The sequence below is a fragment of the Patiria miniata genome, unplaced genomic scaffold (genome assembly GCF_015706575.1).
Source record: "Patiria miniata isolate m_02_andy unplaced genomic scaffold, ASM1570657v1 HiC_scaffold_2, whole genome shotgun sequence".
NCBI classification, from domain to species: Eukaryota; Metazoa; Echinodermata; class Asteroidea; order Valvatida; family Asterinidae; genus Patiria; species Patiria miniata.
Window position 1 is genome coordinate 14,820,861 of NW_024037058.1, and position 26,424 is coordinate 14,847,284.

The following is a 26,424-nucleotide window of genomic DNA, read 5'->3' on the forward strand; positions in this document are numbered from 1 at the left end:
GCTAAATCAGGAGCACATTATGTTACACCGTGACTGCTTAGTCCCTTTGGGAGGAGCTGTCAATCCAGTATTTGCTGTTCTTCCAATGTGCGGAAATTCGCTTTAAAACTACTTAGCAAAACCAGGTCACCAGCTAAAAGGTCATAATGTGATGCATGTGCTTGATTACGACTGCTTCTCAGCTGCATTTTGCTTTGATATAAGCTTCACCAGCATGACATTAATGAGCAATTTGATAAGCGATCTATACATGTTCTGTTTAGAAGCTGCATGAAAAAGACCAATCCATGCCCTGCTCCATGATTTGTGGACCAACCAAAGCAGCGGCTGCGCAACCAAACTGATCCGACAACATTCTGACGTAGACAATATCGCATGATGAGACGTGCAACGGGAAGTTGACACACACATTGTACATATATACAGTGTGGCATTGAAAGGACAAACAGGCTGTTGGCCATGTGCAAAGTGGGCGGGGCTTATGTCTTAATCTGGTTTCATATGAAATTTGGACTCATATGAAATCTGTTCTCTTTTGGATTCTAATCCTCACACATGGCCTGTCACTGTCCTGATTTTTTTCACTTGGGCATGCCCAATACAACCAAGGAGTCCAAATTTCTCACTACACCGGCTCCAAATTTCACACTACACCGGCCCCTTTCTCATACATGTACAACGGTATTTTGTAACCTTTGGCCTCTGTATCACTATCAATACCCCCCAATTCTGATCATCCCGTGTCTCGGCGTATGTCTCTTGTAGACCCTTGTCCTACGCTGAAAGAGCGAGCCTAGCCCAATTGTATTGTTTTCACCTTGCTGCATCCTGTCCTACTGATTCACCAGGTATCCAAGCGGTGACTCATGACCACCCCCATGTCTTGGCACCCTGTGTGCCCCATTACATTCACTCCCCAGTCCCCTCACCTACCCATGCTAGCATTTCAATTAGGATGGGTGGTGAATCTGAACACCTTTCATTTTAAAGGGATCCCAATTACATTGGAAGACCCTCCAAACAAGACAACCAAGTCAGCACAGGGCAGATATTAGTGGAATTTGCTGATTGGAAGTTTCGATAACGCTCTGGTGAGAAATGGCAAATATGAGAAGTGGTGTCTTTTTTCACAGCTGCTCAGCGAATCCCAATACCCCTTTAGATTATTTGTTTCAAATTGCCCCTCTTAATAGGCCCTGCGGATCCAAGCAAAAGAGCGGCAACTCCTATCTTCTAGATCGTATTTCACTTTGATATCCTTATTTATCAGGTTTCTGGATCTTGACAGCATGGTCAGGTTTTCCTCCTGCACATGCCTCATATATTAAAAATCTGAATAGTCCCGTCTAGCCAGGTCCTCATTGATTATGCACTGGCAGTTACCACACACAAACAAGCCCTTGATGTGAATTGCCCCATAAGAAATTCTCATCCAAGGATGGCTGCGCTAACTCAATTTTTTTCTCCTTTTTTTTGCGGTTGGGAAATTCTTGGGGAGTGAGGAATATGCTGATTGATCTCATGACTTGCATTAAATTGGGCCAATTTGTTTGGCTGGCCATGTGACGCTGACTATTGCCTAGGGCTAAGGAATGCCTTTGTGTCTGGTGGTGTGTCTGAAGTCGGTTTCTAGCTCATGAATATTGACAATTGTTCTTTTTTCATTTCTGAAAACAAAGCCACCAAAATCATCTTTCAAAGTATTTTTTGAAAGCAGTGGTCATTAACACGTAACGTCTTTGTTATTCAGTTTGTGATATTCCGTTGTCTCCTCTAAATCTGTTTGGCTGTTTATTGTACACGTTTAACCGTTAACTTTTGTATTTTCAGTTGTCATGTATGTTAATTTTAATAATCCCATGTGTTCCCTTTGTACATTCATGTGTTATTTGTTTCAGTGAAACAATTTGTTTTTTTCTTCAAATTGACTCAACTTCAACAAATTAACTGTAGCCCATTTACCTTGATTATTCTAACCCAGATATAATGTTAGTTTGTCCAAATGAATCTAAATGCAAATGCACCAACAATATGTAAAAAATCCGAAGGAAGTCGGGGATTCTAATTCCTATTGGGATTACACGACATTGCTAGAAAGTTTGGTTTAAAAAAAAATGAACATGTTTCTCAAATTAGAATCAGTACATGTACCAACTTTTGAGAACATGTTTTAGAAGTTTTGCAACAAGAAAGTCATATCTTGAATTTAGATTCACGTGCACAGTGGTACATGTACATATTTACATGTATTAGTAATACATGTAAATATGTACATGTACCACTGTGCACGATTACTAATTGGGATTTTGAAAAGTTGGCAGCTATGTATTACAGAGTTTGTCCAGACCATTCACGTTAGGATGTTATAAAAACATATCGCAATTTATTATCAAGGACCATTCAGAAGTTTGTGTAACAGAAGATGGTTCTAATTGGATATGAAAAAGGAGATTCTTTGTCTTCAAGTGAAACAAAGTAAAAAGGAAAAAAATTGGAACAAATTGATGCTCCAAGATTTTTGATTGGTCAATTGACAATAAGTTGGTAATTTTTGTTTCATTTTAATCATACACGTACTTAGTATCATCACCTCACAATATTATTATCATTAACACACTTGTGTAATTATTCATCGTTCAAAATTGTTCCAATCAGATGGTGAAACAAAACTTGCATGTACACAAATGGACCATTCAAAAATTAACTGTAGCCCATTTACCTTGATTATTCTAACCCAGATATAATGTTAGTTTGTCCAAATGAATCTAAATGCAAATGCACCAACAATATGTAAAAAATCCGAAGGAAGTCGGGGATTCTAATTCCTATTGGGATTACACGACATTGCTAGAAAGTTTGGTTTAAAAAAAAATGAACATGTTTCTCAAATTAGAATCAGTACATGTACCAACTTTTGAGAACATGTTTTAGAAGTTTTGCAACAAGAAAGTCATATCTTGAATTTAGATTCACGTGCACAGTGGTACATGTACATATTTACATGTATTAGTAATACATGTAAATATGTACATGTACCACTGTGCACGATTACTAATTGGGATTTTGAAAAGTTGGCAGCTATGTATTACAGAGTTTGTCCAGACCATTCACGTTAGGATGTTATAAAAACATATCGCAATTTATTATCAAGGACCATTCAGAAGTTTGTGTAACAGAAGATGGTTCTAATTGGATATGAAAAAGGAGATTCTTTGTCTTCAAGTGAAACAAAGTAAAAAGGAAAAAAATTGGAACAAATTGATGCTCCAAGATTTTTGATTGGTCAATTGACAATAAGTTGGTAATTTTTGTTTCATTTTAATCATACACGTACTTAGTATCATCACCTCACAATATTATTATCATTAACACACTTGTGTAATTATTCATCGTTCAAAATTGTTCCAATCAGATGGTGAAACAAAACTTGCATGTACACAAATGGACCATTCAAAAATTGGGTTTGTTTCAGGTGAAATTAAAAAGTATTAACTTTCTTCATCAACCTGGAAAGCTGTTTCTGTGGTATTCAATAAATCTAACGTGTCAATTTTGTATTCAGATTATGTCAAAATCAAATCTCCCTTCGCAAAAAATAATAATTAACTCAGAGTGAGCAAATCAAATGAAATCATGTCTCCCCTTTTTAAAAATTATTTTAGTATGTACAGGCCAATGGGCAATACCAACAGTATCAGATGCCAGCTGGTTACCAACCGCAACAGCAACCACCACAACAGCAGCAGCAGCAGCCACAGCAGGTTCCTCCACAGCAGCAACAGCAGCAAGCACCGCAAGTACAGGACAGCCAACCCCAGACTCAGTCTGAAGCACCCAAGGTACATGTATAGTATGTTGGAAGGGGGCATGGTCAGTGTAAATTACTGCTTGCAAGCTTCCCGTATCTTGTATCTTCACTGCGGTTGAGTCGCCCGTTTCACGGAAGGGGGAGGGTTCGTGCACTTCACATGCGATCAACTCGTGAACAACTCGTGATCACACCCACACATACATACACTTGTTCCGTAGTTGTGGGGGCTACACACGAGTTGTCCCATGGAACTATGGGGGCCGAAGACGCTGTGGGGACTGCAGAAAGTCCCCACAACTCGGTCCTAATTTGCCTAACAATTAAAAAAATTCCCCATAACGTGGTGACGGCCCCTGTCCACACATACCCTTTTTAAAATATAGCAGTGATAGGTTATTTGAATTACAAGTCCTACATAAATGAAGTCAAGCATAATCTACTTGCCTTCCAATAGGGCCCAATTTGACCCGTGAAAAATTGGAACTCGGTTATTGAGAATATTACCCCTATAAAGCTTGGCATACATCAAAACGAATCATTAAAAAAATATGGGAAAGATAATTAAAAAATTGTGTAACACAATAACTGCTGATTCTTCACTTACATGTACTGTAAGCTGAGTCATGATACTGATAGCTATACCAGATGTGTGAAAAATGTACCAATTTTGTTGAAATCGACCCTAGTTACATGTATCTTTTAGTGCCCTAGATTGGAGATGCATTTGAAATAGTAAAATGTTACAATGTTTACAATGTTTTGCATTGTCAAGGAACGTTGAGCTGAAAAAGTCTTTTGACAGAACGGAGTTATTTTTAAAATTCAGAAATTTGACTTTTCTTTAGTAAGTGACATGATCTGAAGATTTATACGCTTCCAACAGATACTCCTAGGAACAGAACAATTACCTGTTTTGCACATACTAAAATTTTCTGTCAAACCCCGGAACATAATTGGGACTGAAATAGCTCTGATCTCTAGTACAGGAAACATCTGCTGTGTATCAATAATGACATTCATGTTTTCATGTTCCTCCTGACTAGAGAATGTTTACAAGACATCCTTGAAGGTGTTCCCTATATTTTTTCAGCAAATTTAAACTTCATCATAGCTAGTGGTGGGATTAAAGGGTCGATAAAGTGAATTTTTCTTAAGAACATATTTTGTGCAACTTTCTACTCCTTTTCAATGTATGAAAACTAATTGGCACCCCTTTTTGGTAATTTTATTGAGAAGTTCACTTTTTCGGCATAAAAAAAATTTCCATGTTTTTCCTTACAAATGAGGCGCTGTTGCTGTGATTTCAGGAAGACACTGTTCACTTAAGGGGTTTTCTGTTCAAATTGTAAACCCAAAATCTGCTCATTGAAAACATTTGTGCAAAAACCAAGCTCGTTGGCTTACCGTCATGTACCGAAACATCAACAAATCACCAAAGAACAGAACATTTACGACAGCAAAATATCCAAAATTCTTGGACATTTTGGTGCTGAAATAGCTATAACATTGAGGTTTCTGCCTGAAATGACGTCACAAATTTGCTCATGAAAATGGAAATTTGCATTAGCATAAAAAACAAAAATGCACCAAAATGCCCTTAAAATTAGCAAAATGAATATTTAAAATCATGTGAAATGGGACGCAAGGTGCATTTTCAAGGATTACATAAAAAAATTACATACATCGGCCCTTGAAAATTCAGATTTTTAAAAAATAGGTTTGAATTCCTTTATTCGGTTTCTTTTGTTTTTGTGGTTCTACAACACGTATTTACTTATGCATTAAGCTGTGGACAAACTTTGTAAGTGCTTTCCGCAGTAGCATTTTATCTTGCTTGTGGGGGTTTTTTTTGGGGGGGGGGGGGTAAGGTTGGGGTGGGTGCTGGGGGTCGAAAACGGAAATGAACTGAAGCCGGGGATCTTCACCTAATTTAAACCAAATTGCAAAATAGGATGCACTGCCTCTTCTTGAGCCCTGGGGAGCCGGGGGTTAGCGGTCTCTGGGCGGGACTTGGCCACTTGCTGCATGGCAAAACAACTCTCAATCAATTATCTTGTCTAGAATAACAATTCTGTGCTTGGCACAAATTGTTGACAGCCCTAAAAGTGAAACTGTAATAATGCTTGAACTTGAAGTGTGATAAAGAGCAGGATAAACCAAGTTGTATTTTTAGTGTCTCTGACGAAAAAGTACTTGAAATTGTACATTTTTAGTTCAATCCCAAGATAGGTATCTCTAACTTTTGTTCGTCACAGGGCCTAAGCAATATATATTAAACATATATTCACGAGTCCTTTTGGACCATTGCAAAAAGTTGTTTTTCAAGGGAAAATCCTCAGCAGATCAAAAATGTAAAAATTAGGTACTAGTTTGTTCGATGGAACGAACGCACTAGTACACACTTTGTTTACCTGTGCGCTTTTCTATGGGGCTACGAAACCGATGTCCCCACCAGGTTCCTATAAGAAAACAAACATGTAGACAAAGTGTGACGTCATCAGTACAGAGGCTTATTGTACTCATGTGTATGATTGTCCAGCCAACTGATGGACGATAAACATCAATGAACTTGTCTTTCATTACGGCATACATGTACATCAGTCGTATGACCCAGCATTGACCCAGCACTGGTTTGCCATGAACTCAACCTGACAACACCATTGGCTAACACTTTAATCCTCGATTACTTGCACCTTGTCACATGAATGTTCAATTGCTCATATCCTGTCTGCTGCCGCGAAGGAGTGGGGGGGGGGGCCTCCTGCTCTATGACTTGGCGCTAATAACAGCCGAACAAACAAAAACATGCACTTGTCTTAAGTGTGTGGATTTTGTTCCGGGGAGTGGGTGTGTTAGAAAGTGTGGTTTGCTGTGAATTACTCAGAGTTCCCCCGCTGTGGCGGGCCAAACAGCGTCATGCAAGAGTAACACAATTGGACATGAATGCTTGGTCATAAACTTTCTTGGCTGTCGCGCAGCTGAAACAGGTTATTGACCTAATTCATGTTGGATAAGAATCGCTAGCCTGATTCCCACGTCCTGTTATGAGCCAAGCTTGAATACCGCACACACACACACACACAAACTTGACGTGTTGATATGGTTGGTGGTGTTCCTGCCTGATGCAAAGAGGCATTAATTTCCTTCATACGTTCATGACCTTTACTATGGCTTGACTGTGAACTTTGATAGCACCTTCAGCTGTAATACTTCAATAACGGAAAAGTAAGCACCACAAACACCGCATTGCAACACCACATAAAAACCAGACAGACAGCTTGCAAACTACAACATGACAGACTACTCAAATTATGTTTCCAACATTATATTTAGGAAATAAACCTGCAGCGGGCGTTGGAAATTTGGCCAGAATTGGAGGAATGGGTGGAGCAGTTTAATACAATAATATGACAAGCTCAGATGTTATTAAAAAGAAAACCTTTGCTTGGCTTATTTGTGAGAATAATAGAATGCAAATAGTAATGAATGAGATGGGGGGATTTGAAGCAATTTAATATGTATAGAAACTGGTTGCTACTTTTTTTAGTCGACGAAATAGATGCTCAGAGAGATTATTAACGAGTTATTTGGGGAATGGAGAACAGATTCATTTCAAAGGCTTGTGCTGGAGTGTAGTCTTCGAAAAACAAGACTTTTACAGTTACTTTATAGTAGGATGACACTGCCAGAAATTGGTACTCAATAGAACAGATGCTCAATGATGTTAATGAATTATTCCACCAACAGACTGATGCCCAGTTTATAACAAAGGGTTCACCATCTATCGAGAGAAGGGATCCTGGAAATGCCTCAGTACCCCTTGCTGGGTCTTCATCCGTACCAAGCCTTACAGATGCTGAGGACAGGTATGTATTCCAAGAAGGAACAAACTCAGTCATTCTGTTAACAAGATTATTTGAAATTTGATGATATCAGATTGTGGAAAGACACTTTGACTCAATGTGTGGGGGTTTTTTTTGGGGGGGGGGGGGTATTGCTGTGGCTTCAGATGTCATGTCAACCTAAATTTGTGGATTTGTAGTTTTTCTTTTAAAACAAAGTCTTCACAAGGTTTGATAAAAAGATAGTAATATATATTTAAAATGAAAAATAATAAAAACAAATGTTAAAACTGCTGAAAACTGCCTGGATTGACCTGAAATATACAAATCCAAAAGTTACAGAGGCCTGATATATTTCGTCGTCAGCAAAGACTTCTTCAGAGGCAAATGTGTTTAGTTGGTTCCTCCATTGCATAATATCTGAAGAATTTGTTTGAAATTGCCCTTAACTTTTGAGATGTCTGTCAGAAAGTGACAAGAAATAGAAGTGTGGATACAGTTGTCTATGTGGAGCTCAGTACACCTTCATTGATGGTATTTTTATGTTCTCTGGAGAACCTTGATTTTCTTAATTGTACCAAGACTTTAAAAAAATACCATCAAATTGTTCAGTTGATCCTTGAAGCTAACTTTCTGCCTCAAAAATGTGTTTGAAAGCCAAACAATTTAAAGATATAATTTGCATTCAATTGTGTTCAAATTATCTATTGCAATGGATTTTTTGTTTGATTCCAACAGTAGTACAGAGACTGGTGGTCCTGGCTACGAGAAAGCTGAGAGGAAGGAGAAAGAGAAGAAGGCGCGGTTGAAGAGCATCAAGAAGAAGCATGAGCGGCCACCCAAGCTCAACATCATCTCAGTCGATGAGGACTTCATCGTGGAGTGCTCCTTTGAGACCCACAAGGGAGAGAGGGTACAGTTCAAGTTCAGCGTGGACAACGACAATCCCGATGACATCGTGGAGAACCTGGTATGTTAGAATGGGAATCACTTTGGCTTCTTTTGCTTCGGCTTCAGGCTGTAGTTTAAGTCTTTGACATCGGAGACACAGGCTCAATATTGGGTCCGTTTTCTGCTGCTGAACATCAAATGGGACTTTGAGGTCATGTGTTAGAGTATGATCATTTGGTTCAAGCACCAATTATTTGTATGCCGAGTTAAAGAAAATGACCTGTACCCAACCTTAAGAGGGTGAAGTTTGTCAAAAAGGATCAGTCAGTTGAGGGCTAGAGTCTCATCTAAATTTGAAAGTTTTGTTATTAAGGTATTAGGTTAAGTTTCTTGATGCTGTGTTATCAATATAAGTTCTCAACATGATCATTTCATTGATATTGAGTTTCAAGAGTGCTGTGTCGATTGCAGATACGTGTATAAGAATTTACAAACAGTAACTGAGAACTGTCTGTTTCTCCTGCAGCTGACCAAAGACCTGATCCCCAAACAGTACACAGAACTCTTCATAGAGCAGCTTAAAAAGATCTGCGTGGAGGCCAAGACCAGCGGTCCCATGAAGGCTGCCCCCATTGCTACCACCACCACGGCAGAGACGGCGCCGCTGGAGATGCCTCCAGCTTCCTCAAGTCCCAAGGTGGTGGATCCTACCATCGCTGCACCTTTGTCTGGTCAACCTGTGGCGTCATCGACAGTTGCTGTGACTTCCACGTCTTCTGTGGAGACCTCGGTCGCGGATTCCAATGTGCTCAGTGATGACAGTATCAGCCCACCTCAGGTACTGAAGCAGAAACCAGCCTTTTCAATGTGCACACGGTTTTTAATTAGCTCTAATGGTTCCTCATTCCTGGTCTTCCAAATAGCAGTCCCTTAACTGGTGTCCAGTATATAAAGGAACAAATATCCACCACTAAAAAATTCCTAAAATGTGCTCTGGAACTTTTGCAATGATTTTTAATGATTGCTTCAATTGATAATATTTACATGTACATTGATTGTCTTGACATTTGCCTGGGTTGATATAAGCAATATGTGAAGTTGTTCATACCTTGGCTATCAAGCAGTAATTTTTATTACCTAGAATGGTTCCCTATTCTTGGTCATGTGTAGTTTGGTGGTTTCTTCACTGGCCATGAATTGACGTGTAAACAAAGAACAAAATCTCAATTCAATATGTCTTCAGATCTTGGATTTGGTTGATTTAAACTAGGTGTTGGTTGGTGATTTCTAAGCAACTGCGTTCTTGTTGCTTTGTAACAGGTCACTGGGAGTAAATTGCCAGACCCTTCCACTAGTGTGTTCCTGAAAGACAGCCAAGGACGCCCTGTATCACCAAAGAAGGAGCAACCAGATCCATCAAAACTGGCCGACGCCAATGGGAACTTGGCTCTGGCCCCCAGCCCCCCTGTCGCCACAAATCAAGCTCCAGGATTTACTGTCAAACCCCCAGTCCTAGGAGGAGCGGAAAAAGTTGAAGCCAGTATTAAACCAGAGGCTGTGGCTGTGGCTGTGGCATCCTCCAGTAGCGGGAATCTTCCCCGGACCTATGCTGAAGCCGCGGGAAGATTACCCGAGCATATCAACCAGCAGCAGAGTCCTTCACATGGGAGTCAGTCACAGCCCTTACTGCCCATGCAGCCACAACAGCAGCAACATCTCCTGCAGGCAACCACGGGTCTTGTCTCGCCAGCCACCATGGGGGATATTCAGCAGCAAAGCCATCCCGTGTCTTTGGGTAATCCCCCTGCTGCCACAGTATCCCAGGCAAGCATATTAGCACCACAGCCCGTCTACCCAATTCAGATGATGCCGCAGGGTATACCAGTCCAGCAGTTCATAACAGGACCAGGGGGAGCAACTCAGATGTACCCCATGCAGGTACCAGCAGACGGACAGCAGCTGTATCCTGTACAGCTTGAAGGGGGTCAGACAGCCTGGATTTCTGGTCCAGGCCCAATGCAGATGTCAATGGGACATGGCTTTCAGGCGCAAATGCAGGCTAACATGCAAGCCCAGATGCATGCACAGATTCCAGCATCAATGGTTCAGCAGCAGATTCAACAGATGGAGCCTCAAAATGCATATGCAGCAGCACCTGTTGGCCAAATGCCAGTCCACGGAGGTACAGTGCCACCATTGGTGCGGCAATCATCTCAAAACCAGCAAATGTCACAGCAACAAGCTCAACAGCAGCAGCAGCAGCAGCAGCAAATGTTCCAACAGCAGCAGCAACAGCCACCACTACAGCCGCAGCAACAACCACAACTACAGCAGCAGCCTCTCCAACAGCAGCAGCCACTCCAACAGCAGCAGCCACTCCAACAGCAGCAGCAACCACTCCAACAGCAGCAGCAGCCACTCCAGCAGCAGCAGCAGCCACTACAAAAGCAACCACAACAACCGCCACATCAACAAAAGCAACCACTACAGCAGCCTGGGATGGCTGCACAAAGCGCTGCATTTCAGAATGTGGCGATTGGAAAGCAGCAGGGGAGTGCTGCTTCTCTTGCTGATCTTAATGCCAAACTCACCCAGTTACACAAGAAAACGCAGAAGTCTGCTTTTGCTCCAGCTCAAAGTCAACCTCAGTCACAAGTGGCTACACCCATCCACTCGCAACCGTCTACTCAAGCAGTGCAGGGTGTTTCGTCACAGGGAGTGACGCATTCCCAGCAACAGCAGGTTGCCTACCAGCAGGCATCCTCACAGGCATCCTCACAGATGCCAGCAACCCAGATACATGCTCATCAGTTTGAGCCACAAGAGCAGCACACACTAGTGACACACTCGCACTCTGCCCCGATTCTTGCTCCTGAGGTTACTGCAGGAGCTCAACAGCAGACACCACATCATGTGCATTCAAGCTTTTCACAGGGCGTGCAACCGAGTACCATCTCAGAGGTCTCCAGCTCGACAGACTTGACTGGTCAGGAAAAAGTAAAACCGTCAGGACAGTCCAGGCATCAATCCATCTCTGATGCAGGTACTGCTAGTTCAAACACTGAAGGAAGGTCCACAGAAGTCTCAGTAGAAGTTTCCAAGGCAGCTGAAGTATTGAAAACAGAGGCAGTCAAGACCATTTCAAGATTCCAGGTGCAACACGTTGTTGAAGATTCCTTGAAGGGAAGTCAGCCCAAGACGGACACTGAAATGGCAACACAGGCTGCACCGACATCAAATGTCAATGCAATTAGTGATGTAAATAGGAGAGAGAGTAGGGCACAGTCTGTGCCAGATGTTAGTGTAGCAGAGAAGAGTGCTTTAAGTCGAAAGTCTTCCATTGAAGTTGATGCAACTGTTCCCATTACAAGGGAGCCTGTCGCGCAAGGATACTCAACTGTGACGCCAACTACAGGTGCTAATAGCAATGTTGAAAAAACTGAAAGTGTACCTGTGGCTACGCCTGCAAACACAGGTGCTCAGTTAAGCAAAGTCTCTTCAGAGGGAACTGAAAAGAAAGAATCTGTGGCAGTGCGCTTCCAAGTGACCACCATCAAAGATGAATTCAGCAAGACTGAGCAAGGTGCTGCTGCTGCTGAAAAAGAGAGCCTGGCAGCTCTTGCACCAACAACCAACGGAGTGCCAGCTAAGCCAAACCAGGTAGCTTCAGCAACTCCCCAAACTGTTTCAGACCAAACGTCCAGCCTTTCCAAACCACCAGATGCAGCTGGGGCATCCACTGCCAGTCCTGTCCACACTGCGCTGGAGCGCAAAATGTCGGCAGAGAGAGGCACGCCAGATAGCATAGCATCAGATCTGGGCACCTCGTCGCAGCCTACTGCTGCAGACTACAAGGGACATTCTGCGATGGTGACACCGCCAGTTAGCAGCATGCAGCCAGATGGGTACTACAACCAGCTCCCACAGCAAGCATTCTTTGCCTATCCACCTGAGCGATTGTCTCCAGGAATGCAGGTAATTGATCAAATCAACCTACATTTTGGGACCCTAAATTTCAATGAATTGCAGTTCATTATATATGTTAACCCCAATTTGTAACATCAAGTTCAACACATATTTAGGATAATAAGTTTCTGTTACTTTTTTTCCCTGCAGGGGCAGATCCTTGGACCTATGGGTTTTACCTATGAGGAAATTGATGACAGGCCAGAATTAAAGGACCTACTTCAGAGGTAAAACAGAAACAGTTTGTTTTTGAACAGATAAGATCGATTGGGATACAGTTCAAATTATATTGCAGACTCTCATCGTAGAAGACCTAGCTTTACCTTGACTACTTTAGTTTAAACATATCAGTTGGATTTCAACAAGTTGTGTTAAGGACCAAGTACTACTTGCATTCTTAGTGAAAAGATTCTTACTTATACTTGTGTTATCTGGAATTTTTTTTTTATTTGTCATATGAAAAATATGACTCCTTGTGACTATGTTAACATTTTTATTAAATATTAATTAGGGTTTAGGCAGTATTAGACTATATCATACCATCAAAATCAGTGTCAAGTATATTTATGAATCAAATTCAAGTTTCAATCTTATGAATATTTATGACATTGATAATACAGATGTAGCATTAATTTTGGTGTATAATAGTGTAAAAAGAGTGGTGGTCTATTAAACAGGAGTTCGAGAGAAAAATAATTCATTGTTATGAAAACAGAAGGCCTGCTATTTACTTAAAAGCTGTTAGTAAATTGAAATTGTATACCAAATAGTATAATTTTCCACGAGTTCTTGTTGGTTTTTAATCTCAGTATTTTTTCCTCTCACTAGGCACAAGGAGGAACAAATCCAACTGTACCAAAGGCAACAAGAAGAGTTGAAGCAGTTCCAGAGAGTACGTTCCACTCAGATGTACCGGCCAGCAGCATACATGTATCATCAACAGATGGCTAGTCATCAATATTACCCATTCCAAGGTGGTCTAGTACCCCAGGGCTACCCGATGCAGCCAGCCTTTGCAATGCAGCAGGATCCTGGCGTCTACAACATGCCAGGGGCATGGTCTCAAGGTATGGTCCCTCTCATGAGTGGGCAGATCCAGGGGCCAGGGGTTGTCCCAAGCACATCCAGTGGCCCCACAACATTGACTAGTGCATCCTCCGTTGGGCATCTGATAGCCCCCGGTGGGGTGTATTTCGGTAAGAGAGGCTCCCTCACCCCATACACCATACCAGCAGGGTTTGGTGTGAGTCCAGCTGTGGTACCGCCATCTGTGGCTACTACCCTTGCACAGTTGCCCCCCACGCCGATGCGCCTGAATAAAAGCGAGAGCTTTGCCGGCCTGACTAGCAGCGGACTTACAGACGCATCAGTGGTAGGCAGTGCAGCACAAAGTGCCAGGCAACGAGCAACAACCTTCCCAACCTTGACCAACGCAGAAGCAGTCAACGCTGGTAACCTAGGTAGTCAACAAGCTTCATCAGATCCAGCAGTTACACCTCCCATCGACACAGCCAAGCAGTCTGCTAAGCCGATGTTCTATGTTCATGAATCAGGAGGTAAGCGTGTCTTCTCTCCGACTCCATCTGAAGGCAGCTTGTGTGACACTCAGGAGCAGGTGCAGAACCCTGAGGCAGAGGAACCTCCCACCAATTTGGCTGAGACTGTGACTGAAACAGGCAGACCCGAAGACTCTAAAGTGGCCGAACCATCGGCTAAGAAGTCAGTCTTCACGGAGGATCAGTTCAAACTTGCTGAGATAGCTAAAGCACCTCCTAGAACGGCGGTCACCGAGGCGGAGAAGAAGATCAGTCTGAATGAGCTACGCAAGAACCAAGTCCAGCAGGATCTGCAGAGCAATGTCAGCTTGGGAGGAGGAACTGGAAAGCCTGGACAGCAGGAATGAGAGCAAAAAGGTCACCCATATAGACCCTTAAAGTTTAGAAAATGAATAACAAGTTGAAAATACATTCTACTGAATCTGGTTTTCTGGGGAATTGTCTGGTGCATTCATGTGTGTGTATGTGATCCCAATTGTTTTTTCTTTGCTGTCTGCTAACACGGAGTTCCTGACTTGTGATGTAGGCCCTCTCTGGTGGATCGTGTAAGTTAAGGGTGAAGACAAAACTCCTGGCCATGTTTTCATGCTGTCATATGCTCTAGTCTCATCCTATCATATGAGACATAAGCTTTAAATGCTCCCTAGGAATGTTTGGGTTTCTTTTTCTTGGAATGTTTTGGGGGTTTTTTTTGTATTGGGTTACAAAATAATAAAAGTTGCTGTCAAAGCCACCACATGTCGTCAACCAGCATGTATAGGTTTTGAAATGGCCAACTGTCCAGAGATCCTGCATGGTCACTTTGGGCCACCTGTCATGTCCAGTTCTTACCTCCTCTAGTTTTAGCCCCTATGGTGGCTTCTCCTGTTTGGCACGAAACTTACCCTTGAAACATTTCTGCCACTCACATAGGATTAAAGACAAAGCAAAAATGAGGTACTTGAAATGGTTGCTTTGCCCAACTCGGCCTTTTGAAGCTTAAGCAGCTCTTACATGTACGATAGGTTCTCTTGGTCTCTTCAACTATTTTCTTTTAATGTTTGTTTCGGTATCACATTCACACACACACACGTGAAAGCACCACCCATCAATATATATTTATAGATTTACACCAAGTACTTATATCAAGTATTATCCCCAGCACTTATGAATGGGTTATTATATATTTGTCATCCATTGAAGCACCAGTATGTTATTAACTTAAAGAAAATAAAAACTCACCATTCCAGTGTTGTGCACATGTAAAGGGACCTTTTCTGTATCATAATAAACCTGCCACCTGGTTCAGCTGTATTACATGTATATATCTTGTGTAATGGTGGTTCATATTCTAATTACCCAAATATAAGTATTAACAAATTTTGCCTTTGTTTTTTGTTAATGTAAAGTTCGAAAAATTGAGATTGCGAAGATGAACGAGCGGTTTTCTGTTCTGTAACTTATGCTGCTTTCTGGTTTTGTTTTTTCCTGATGTGTATGCGTGTGAGTTTGCTCGTCGTGTGATTCCTTGCAATGTGAAGATCAAACACATTTAGTTAAACTAGTAACAAATCAGGAATCAAATGGAAGAAAAATCTGCACCGAAAAAGAGATTTCATCAAGCGAGCTTTTTAGTAAGGCACGTTCAGTGTTGTACAGAGGTGCATGAAGGGTTGAATTTGAAAATCGATACCGGTGATTATACTTTCAATCTATTTATTCCAACAGTTCTCATCACGTCATGCTTGGAGTGTACCTTAGGTTTTATACCAGGACTGTTTGAAATTTGCAGTCACCGAGACTGTCTGCCTTGCACAGCTTGCTTTTGATTTCTATCATCAAAATACAGTAAAGTGCACGTGCCTCTGTACAACCCAGCTTCACTCCAAGTGAACACGCACATTTTGTTTTTCAACTTGAGTGTAAAACTCAAATTACACTGAACATCTGACCTGTTGAAAACAGAATAAGCGTTTCATTTAGCTGTTAGTTCGTAGTTCCCCTGTCAGTTTATTAGCATTCACAAATGACATCTTCTCCAAAGCATGTTTGGATACATGTTTTTGTGAAATCGTATACAAAAAAGGTATTTTCAAGCAATTTTCAGAAGTCTATAAATTAACTTGTGAGAGGTACAGTGGGTTTGAACGATTGTACTTACGTTTTACTACGAACCTGTCTCTTCACAACGTCGTTAATGTGTACATATGTGTATGAAAAAAATAAAGCCTAAAAATGGTGTGAATGGCAAACCTAATATGCAAGTTTTTGTAGCACTCTGCCTGATCCAGTCTAGCCATTGCCTTTCCTTATTGCTGCTGATGAAGCATAGTGCTAGAATGCATCCGTTAAAAGGTGATGCTTTTGCTGCACACAAAATGTTGTAAATATAACTGTATTATTATTATTATTATTATTATTATTACTGTTAATGTTATTTAAACATGGAAATACTGAAGTTAAAAGAGTATGTGCCTGCTTAATTGCTAGGGTAAGTTCAGCCAACCAAAGTTTAGAAAGCTCCACAGCACTGAACGAAACAAACAAACAATAATTTATCAACTAATTTGCCCAGAAGTACACATGAAAATATGTTAAACGACCCCATTATAATTTTGTCGTAACTGTCGTCATTAATGAAAGGGAATGCACAAATTTATCAGAGTATCTCTGGTGTGCGAAGTGCCTGTACCATACACAGCCTGCATAAATCTTTACAAACGACCACCCCCTTGCTTGCCAAACAGTCATGCATCAATCATTTTTCAATTCAACAATTCAATAGTTTGAGTAACCATATTCATTTAAATTTAAAAAAAAACAACTGCTGTTTCTATTACCTTGTCAAATTTCTAGTAGACTCGTGTCACAATTTTGAAGTTGCTTACCAAGCAAATTCTACATGTAATGACAATTGTAAAGCTTAACTGTGTGTATGCACTTGCTTGAAATTTGTACAAGTGATGTTGTAACCACCCACCACATAAATGTATACCAGTTATTACTAATTACATTTTCTGCCTTAATTATGAAAATTGTAAGGAACATTTTTTTTGCGTTGTTGACCATAATCCTTAATTAATAAGCACCAAACAGTTTTAAATGATAACCTCTTACGTACAGCGTTATAGCAGGGAAATTTACTAGTGGCATTCCACATTAATTAATTAAACAAACATCTTATTAGCTTAATTATACAGGAATAGATATTCAACCTGCTTTGTCAATTAGTGACCCAAAAATGTCAGGTTTTTTTTTCTTTAACTGAATATTTGGTACTAACATGTTAGTTACTCTTGAAGGACGTTTGACAGAAGAGATAATTTCAATTCAACAGTATATATTTCTGGCACATAATAAGAGAAACTGATTTTTTGGGGGGGGGGGGTGTCATTATTCCCCGAGGGTAAATATTCTTTGCTTTGTGCACAAGTTTCATAACAAAAAGAAAGAAATCATATCTACATATTCACATTCTAGTTCATCCTCCGTACATAGTATAAAGGAAGTATTGGTGTTTCTGATGTTTACACTTACATAAAATAAAGATTTAAAGCAGTCAATTTTGTCATGTCACTATTTAAGGCATAAACATAACCACAAAATAATCATGCATTAGCTTTGCCCTCTTCCAAAGACAAACGAACGATGTGAATGCATTATAAAATATACCTTACAAACGCATAGTTTTAAAGTTAAAAACAAAGACACTGTATGAGTATACTGCAGTATGTTCAGTGTGTACTTGTATAAGCACATTCGGTGACTCCTCCAAATCTTAATTCAAGTGTATACCTTCGCATATATTGACTACCCCATGAAATGTTAAACACTTTGCCTGTACTGGAAACTCACTCTTTTTATACTTGCACTTCAACCATTTCAAACTTTTGTATCAAAAGTTGTACTTGTAGTAGTCACCACTGCACAACACCCACCTAACATACATGTAGAAGACTAGCAGTAGACTTAGTAAGCCAATAATAAGAGCATCAAAATAAAAACTACATACACAGGCTGATACTAGAGTTTAGCAAAAAGTGGGTTACCGGGTAATTCATTGGCTAATGTAAGGTGTGGTACATGTACATACATTAACATTAAGCATGTGAAGTTGCCTAACAAGTATTTTGTGCTTGGTGACTCTGTGTTATCTGGCCCAGTTTGAATCACTTTCCAATACTTTATGTGGTTGAATCGCATTGAAAGTTAACATTTGCAAATTTGTATCCTATTTCCCCCATTGTGTTCCGAAGAAACCGGGAAAACTTTTACAGGATTGGATTGAGAAATGTTATCACTGCAGTGTAGCTTGCTTGGGGACACACAAGCACAATTTGGTTGGTACCCAAGTCCCAAACCAGAGGCCGTATCCGAATCACTTGGCTACGTCTGGCAATAATGCACGAGTCTATGGGAAGTGGCTGCAGCCGCTAGCCAGTGGCTTCCATAAGGATGCGCGTGTTACATACAGCCGTAGCCAATTGATTCGTACACGTCCGCATTGTCAGTAGTCTGCCACCAAAACAGAAGTTGTGTGCATGTATCTGACAGTGACAGTTGGCCCATAAAGAACAGGGGCCAATTTCACGGCGCTGCTAAGCACAAAAATTTGCTTAGCACAAAAAAAGTCTGGCTTATAAAAGCAGGTTACCAGCCAAAACTCCACGTGACGTATATTGCTCATGATTAGTATTCAACTGTTGTTTGCTTAGCATGAAAATCACATGGAGTTTTGGCTGATAACCTGCTTTTATAAGCCAGACTTTTTTTGTGCTAAGCAAATTTTTGTGCTTAGCAGCGCTGTGAAATTGGGCCCAGGTCTCTCTCAAAGACGGCCATCTCTGTAGGAGAACTGCAACTGCGTATTTTATGCAATCGAGCAAGCATTGCGCATTGTTGAAAATGTTCCATACACGCGCGCCTGTTGCTCGAAATGTGTTCGAAATATGACGCAGCCGATGCGCGTTATGCAAGTCAATGCTCAACATGCCGATGCACGTGGCTGGTCTGTAGGAAATGACAACATTTGAGAGAGACCTATACACTAACTATGATGTACAGGAGAAAAATGCTGGTTGTTATGAGTCATCAGGACATTAACGTAAATGGAGCATTCAAGGTTAATCATTCAAGTCATTACAGTATTTAATTAGTGAATCTTACCATATATTGGCAGTGTATATCCACATGTAACTACTTGATGCGTAATCTGGTACTCTCAGCAAGTTTCGAAAATTCAGCGCTATTCCTGTACTCATTAAGATATTACTAAAATAAAATCACTCTAATCTGCCAAAACCGCACCAGATATAGTTTACGATAAAGTCACTTAGTTTGGACATGTTGTTTTATACATTTTGTTTGGGTCTGCATGTGACCAAGCCTTTTGGCAGTTCAGATGCAACACAGGAAATGTATGGCATGTGTAGGGAGGGTCACCAATTGTTTTCAAACTTAAAAGCATATAGGATCATTTGCTTTTCGTGCATTTTGTTCGTTTCCAATAATAACGCCACTCAATATCCAAAAATTTAAAAGAATGTTCGAACCTAACCTGCTGAGGTTTCAGCTCAGTGGATATTACACTTTTTGAGAAAACAGTGAAAAAGCATGCAAAACGGTTTGATCACGAAACACAATTTTGTCAATAGCACTCTTTTACTTCCAAAAATCAGTCAATTGACTGATCGTTGAAAATCACCTACATTTCTTGATTTCTTCTAAATGACACTTTGACAGCAAGCCAGAAGGAATAATTTCACGGGGTGTTTAGTACCGGTACGTAATTCAATCCCAGTAAGCTTTTTGATAATAATTTGGTAGGTTACTTTTGGGATAGATGCAAATCATCTATGCGTTTCACCAATGTAAGGTTTGCAACATTTTGGAGTTACGTTAATTGTTTTAGAGAATTATATCTAAAATGAGATAGCTATGGATGCTACCAGGCAACTTTACCCTTATTTTGTGAGAACAGTTTGTGAAGTTTTTCTTGATTATATATTTTTTTCTCTATCTAAAATTAGTTTGAGGGATATTTGGTCAAGTCAATGGAAATTATTCAGAAACCCAATTTCAGTTACTCGTGAAAAGTATAACTTTCACTTGGAATCTTGTAATTATTAATATAATTTTGTTCAGTTTCAGTTTGTTTGGTGAACAGCAGATTTCTCTTAGTCAGATTTTTCCAATGGTGAGTCAGCTTTAACAGTTTTCCTGTACAATTATTTGTTTTGTTACTAATAAGTTATTATGTACTTGTATATTGCAATATATTGATTAATCTGTTTAATGACTATAATGATTGTTAAAAAAAAAAAAGTAATGATAATATGGTATGGGTCCCCTTTGAGTGTTTGCCCAAGAAGAAAATTTAAATTTAACACAGTAAATTGTTTACACTTAACCCCCAAAAAAGAAAGAGAAAAGAAATTACTCATCTTCGCAATGTGTTTACAGTGCACATTTTTGGTTTTTAAAAGCAAAGTCAATTTCAACAGAACGCGGTAAAATTACAAGACTGAAGGATCAGTTCTATAATTTAACACTTATATGTTCGGTTGCTACTATTGTCATGCATATTGTCATGCATATTTTGAGTTGGTGTTGCAAAAGAAATAGCAAAATCAGAATTTAAAAAAATTGACTGGATATAAAACATTGCACAGCCGATTATAACCGGCAAATCCCAGCATATCCACTTGTCCTGTGTCTTCTTTTGTGTCGATCCCTATTAGCAATTGGCTGCTTGTGTGACAACTCAACTGCTATCAGTTGAGATAAAGAAGGAATGATTAAACTCGCACCCAATTCTGAAATCTTAAGCTGTAGCGTATTCTACTACATTCCAATCTATCGGTCGAGATACCAGATTTGACTTGCACTGCTTCGCAACCAACAGTTGTCTGGGGACTGATATAGGACTGCCTCTGAATCACCCAACAAGGAACATTGTAGACTTTGACCCAAAGTCAGCAGGTTGGAAACGTCCTGTCTGTCTGTTAGATACCATCATAGCAGACCTCAACCAGATAGGACTTATTATGCAACAGCAACAAATGACATTCAGAACAGAGATCTCTTGTGCAACCACATGTGCCCTACACCTTTTGGGGCAGGAGACATGATGATGATGGCTGTTAAAATGATACAAAACTTTTTTTTTTCAGGATGAGCAAAATTTGGCATGCAAAAGCTACCCTGTTGTTGGCAAATGATACCCTCTTCGAGTCCAAGTCGGCATACAGCTAACAAATGATTGGGTGGGGGGCTTAAGATCTCAAAATTGTAATCTTAATTCCAAACCACACCGTACACAAGTCAAATCAAATCCCAACTTTGTCAGTTTTCATATCACGGATACTTGAATTGGGCCCCGTCTTAAAGACAAAGGCGGATCGCTCGGCTTTAATTTAGCCAGCCTGCTCGGGTATGTCTTTGGCGCGGGAAGGGTCGACTTTGCATCCTCACGGCTGGTGCTTGTTACGGCAAGAGGTCCCCATACCATTGCTATTGGTCGGTTGTTAGCTATCCCTCCATTTCCCTTCGTAGATTCACCCTTGGGAGTTGAGAGTCCATTTTCCTCATCCGAGTCCTCAGATGGGTTCTGATCTGGACTCAAGTCGTGCAACTCCTCGGCCCGCTCCAACCGCCCACTTCCAGATTTTGTCCACGCAGGGCGAAGATTGTACGCGACCACGACCACCAGAGCGTACAGCCCTGTGATCGAGTTAAACAGGCTTAACACCCCAGCCACGTCAATTCGGCCCTTGAAATCGTGGAAGGTGGTGCCAAGGATCAACAGTGCCAGGGAGATGTTGTGGAGCAGGATCTCCACGCAGATGGTGCGACGCTTCCAGACGTTCTGACGGAACAGCAAGGCCAGGACGTAAGCCGATATCCACCCCAGAGATGGTAGAAGAAGCATAACGAAGAACACACCCCATGTGGCGCGCTGGATGTACCTCCCATGGGCCACCAGTTGAATGATGCAATTGATGATGAAGCTGAGAAGACCAATCACCGTTCCAATCTAAAATTAAATTTGACAAAAAATTAACATTGATATATTATCAACGGAAGAAAAGATCTTGTGGGAATGTTTGATACAGTGTACCTGAAAGGCCATCCTACGGTCCTCTGACTGACTGAGTAACTGATTGACGTCACTGACTTTCTAAAGTAAGACTTTCAGGTCAAGATTGACTAGGCAACCCTATAGTTATCTTTTCTGTAAACAAAAGCAAGATTTTCAGAGATGGCAAAACATTCTGAACTTTATATTCACAAACTTATTGCACATTTCAATTTCGCCAACTTTTGATAGGCATGTTTATGGTACAGTTTTGTTGCGACACAAGTCTGTGGAGATCATTGACACACACAAAAAAAGGAAAACCTGAAACTTAGATGTAGAAAGCCAGCTACCTAAACTTTAATTGCTTTAAATTTTTAAAAACATCTGGAATGGCAAGAAGTGTCTTCAGAAGTTAGAAGATAGATGCGAATTTGAAAATTGCGCGAAAAGATGAAGTGTGACTTTGATAATTAAAGGGATTAAAATACAACATTTGCAAACATCAAAAAACGATATGATCAAATTATCACGAAATACCTTACTGAATTGTTAGGGACTGACATTCTAAAGCATCCTTTAAAATCGTGGCTCCTGGTGGGCTGACATTTTCAAGAAAAACTGTATTTTTCCAACGCTGGTCGGCCGACCAGCGTTGGAGAAAACTGGCTTTTTTCAAAAAGTGTTCTTAATTTTTCATATTTAGTTATTCTGACTTTTCTTTGCAATTGATCACACACCTGTGAAGGGGTACAAGCCTGCTAGACTGATTCTCTGACCTTACAATTCCCCAACATGTATTAACCCTTACCCTACTAGACCCTCCAACGCATGCCAATATGTGCCTCAAGAAAATCTCCTATGTTTTTTGCATGGCCCTCCAATATCTGCCATGTCATTTCAAGGGTAACTGGACAGGCACTCCAATTCATGCCACAGAGAACAATGAGAGTCCTCTGATAACAAAGTGAGTGCCCCCAGCTGGTCAGTATCAGGCACCCTCCAGGGCCTCCAACTCCTGCCAATTGGAGCCTTCACTGCTACATCAAAGTATCCTCCAATAAACTGCAGCTGGAGGGCATTGGCATAACCAACTGACATGCAGTAAACTACCCTCAGAGAGTAAGGGTTAATTGCTTCGATCGTTTCATCTCAAGTGGGGTCAGGGAACCAGACTACAAGAACATGATAGGTTTTCTTGGTTTTTACAGCATCTACAAGCCCAAAACAAGTCAGTTTAACAATATTTTATATAACATACTAATCCTCCAAATCCATTTATTTCTGAAAATCGCAGCAAAAACAAATGTTGTACATTCCCTTTAAGGTTTGTATGACAGTACAAATTCTTAAAACTTGAACGAAATAGTTTTGTTTAAAAAGAGGTTGAACTAGCAAACTTCAGCTACTGCATGACTTCATACAATATTAAAGAAACCTTGCACTGCACATATGACAATTCACCAGAACGACAGTACACCAGCTAGAGAACAAGTTTCAAAACATTTGCCACAACAGCTCATTATATACTGATGATTCTTCTACAGACGTTTAGACTCTGACATACCTTTTCCACAAACCATGCCACATCCTCTGATCCCTTTTTGACGAGGTAGCCCAGGATTGGGGATGCGGTGTGCAGTGCCAAAGCAGAGATCAATGGCCACAGGGCAATATGGAGGGTCTGGTGCGTCCAGCTACGGGAGTATAGGTGGAGCATGGCCGGGGCAAACCCTATGGAAACTGCGCTGTTGACGGCTGTCAAACAAAAACTGGAGACAAAAAATAATAATAACAAATGAAGAGTCTACTGAATAACTGACATCTGCCTGATTTCTTGAAACCCTGGCAATTGATATCTACATTCAAATGGCACTGCTGTCCATCACACGTCCCCACAAGTCCATCACAAGTCCTCACAAGTCATCATAAGTCTTTACAAGTCCTTACAAGTCCTCACAAGTCCTAACGAGTCTTAACAAGTCCTCACAAGTCTTCATAAGTCCTCACAAGTCCTCACAGGTTCTCACAAGTCCTCACACATCCTCACAAGTCTTCACAAGTCTTCAAAAGTCCTCACGAGTCTTCACAAGTCCTCACGAGTCTTAACAAGTCCTCGTGAGTCTTCACAAGTCCTCTCGAATCCTCACAAGTTCATCACAATTCCCCACAAGTCCTCACAAGTCCTCATAAGTCCCCTCAAGTCCTCACAAGTCCCCACAAGTCTGCCAATGATCTCAATTCCAGTCACAAGCAAGCTACTCAAATAAAATGTACCAAAGGCATTCCTATATTAATCACTTCTGTCCTGTTACTTTTGAAAGTACTTGTGATTTAGTTGTGAAAGGATTTGTGGTGGACTACAAAATATGCTAGATCAGTTTATTACAAACACATTCCTTTGTCGTTCATTCTATGTTACTTCTTAGGTGACTAATGTAACTGACTTATCAATCGACATCTGAGTGACTTCTGATTTGACGTATACTTGTGACTGACTTTTGAGATAACTTTATTGCTTCGTGATTTGACATAGTGATTGACCTGGGATTTGACTATTGATCTAGTGCAGTGATCAACTTCTGACTGACTTGTGGTTCCACTTGTGACTGATTTGTAATGGGCTTGCCTACAAATATGTTAGCTTTAATTCCAAAATTCAACCAGACAAATATCTCACCTCAAGCAGACATCTCCGTTGATGTAATAAGTCACCAGAGCAGTCAATGCGCTGGCAGGACACGACGCGACCAGGGCCATCCCAATGCTGTACTGCCCTGGTAGCCCCATGAGGTGACTAACCATAAAGACAGTCGCTGGGAAAACCAGATACTGCAGCACGGCCCCAGCCAGAGTCCCTCCGATGGTGTTCCACTGGCGCTTGAAGTCTTGGGGTTGGAGTATGCAACCCATGGCAACATTCAAACAAAATGTCGTGATGCACATGAGACATGTCGTCGAGACGTAGACGTACTCTGTGATATCCAAATCCCCTAGATTTAAGTCACCCTCCATTTTTGAAACAATACTTTGCAGTTCAGTTCGGTGCACTGCTCGAACTTCGCAGATCATTGGTAAATTTTAGTCGATTTCACGATTTATATTGCTTCTTTGAAACCACAACAGCTGCTGGGCTAAGTTACTGCCAGCAGCTGTTGGAATATTGAAATGCATTATGAGATAGGCCTACATGTACCGAACCTACTTCATGAGATATTCCCGTCACGCATGCTGCACATTATGATTACTTATACTTCCAAATGAACAAAAAAAAACACTACACGTACCAGTCTGGTATTGTCATTTGCAGCGTCGGGCCGGCAGAACTGGCTAATTAATATTGCCAACGAAGCTTAGAGAAAAAACAGGACTGCATAGACAATATAAATTGAGGGGATACTATATTCTGTGGCACAGTGTAATGTTACAAGACTGGATGAAACAGACTTTAATTTTGATTTTGTTTGTCATACGTACAAACCCTTTTTGTCATCGGGTTCTAGCCCCAAAGCCCGTGAAACCTAACTACCATGCACTGAAACAGCCAACATGCTGGTAGAAATTCATAGAACAATCATTTTGGTTGGACGCTTCTAAGAAATGCATATATCCAGGTATTTTTCAAATATCATCATTTGTATTCCAGGGTTTACGATGGATATATTTTTAACCCAATGTTGGGAATCTTCCAAGTTGTCAACATCTGCTGGATGGTCATATTTATTTTATTTTTTTTAACAAACTAGAAAATGCTGTTTCTCTGTACTGCACTGGACCAAATACTTTGAGAGAAATTAATTTAGAGAGTGGGTTCTTTTCTCTTAATTTTTTTAAGGTTTGGACGTTTTGAGAAAATAGTTCTTGAAATAACTGATTAATCTTTTTTGAAGAACGATCATCAGCTTGCCTAAAACCCATGCATGATCAGTAAAAAACGTGGTAGAACTACTCCAACAGGGTAAATGAAAACATGTAGCACAATAGACCTTGTGCATTGCAGGTGAGTCAGGGGCATTCTCTGTTTTGATTGAGGTCAGGTCCTCACATGTCCTCACAAGTCGATCACGTGTCAATCACAAGCCAATCACAATCAATCACAAGTCAATTCGGTCAACGCAAGTCCTCGAGTCTAAAGTCAAATCAAAAGCTATTCAAATTCTTCAATCGTTGTTCGATCATCATCTGCTATACTTCTGACCTGGTGACTTGTGGTGCCGGATCGACTAGACAAGAAATTATTATCAGGCTTTTCTGCTTTTCTCACGTATGGTACTGCCGGCGACCAAATTGTTGTATGATAAT

The 26,424-nt window shown here is 40.7% G+C and overlaps 2 protein-coding genes across 3 annotated transcripts in view; one reads left to right on the forward strand and one right to left on the reverse strand.

Moving 5' to 3' along the window:
- Nucleotides 1-18,289, forward strand: part of LOC119726624 (serine/threonine-protein kinase WNK1-like) — a 57,534-nt gene extending 39,245 nt beyond the window's left edge. For both annotated transcript variants that reach the window (XM_038198377.1, XM_038198378.1), the window contains 7 exons: nt 3,663-3,839; nt 7,559-7,677; nt 8,392-8,623; nt 9,071-9,382; nt 9,865-12,519; nt 12,661-12,737; nt 13,339-18,289. In XM_038198377.1, coding sequence (XP_038054305.1) covers nt 3,663-3,839; nt 7,559-7,677; nt 8,392-8,623; nt 9,071-9,382; nt 9,865-12,519; nt 12,661-12,737; nt 13,339-14,413 — 4,647 coding nt within the window. In that variant the 3' untranslated portion in view covers nt 14,414-18,289. The remainder of the gene's footprint in view (nt 1-3,662; nt 3,840-7,558; nt 7,678-8,391; nt 8,624-9,070; nt 9,383-9,864; nt 12,520-12,660; nt 12,738-13,338) is intronic.
- Nucleotides 18,290-20,051: 1,762 nt separating this feature from the next.
- Nucleotides 20,052-25,722, reverse strand: LOC119726626 (solute carrier family 10 member 6-like). The gene is made up of 3 exons (XM_038198380.1): nt 24,803-25,722; nt 23,690-23,894; nt 20,052-22,080 (listed from the first exon to the last, which is right to left on the reverse strand). Exons 1-3 carry the CDS (start codon nt 25,192-25,194, stop codon nt 21,397-21,399), a joined length of 1,281 nt encoding a protein of 426 aa, XP_038054308.1. The 5' UTR covers nt 25,195-25,722; the 3' UTR covers nt 20,052-21,396.
- Nucleotides 25,723-26,424: the final 702 nt, after the last annotated feature.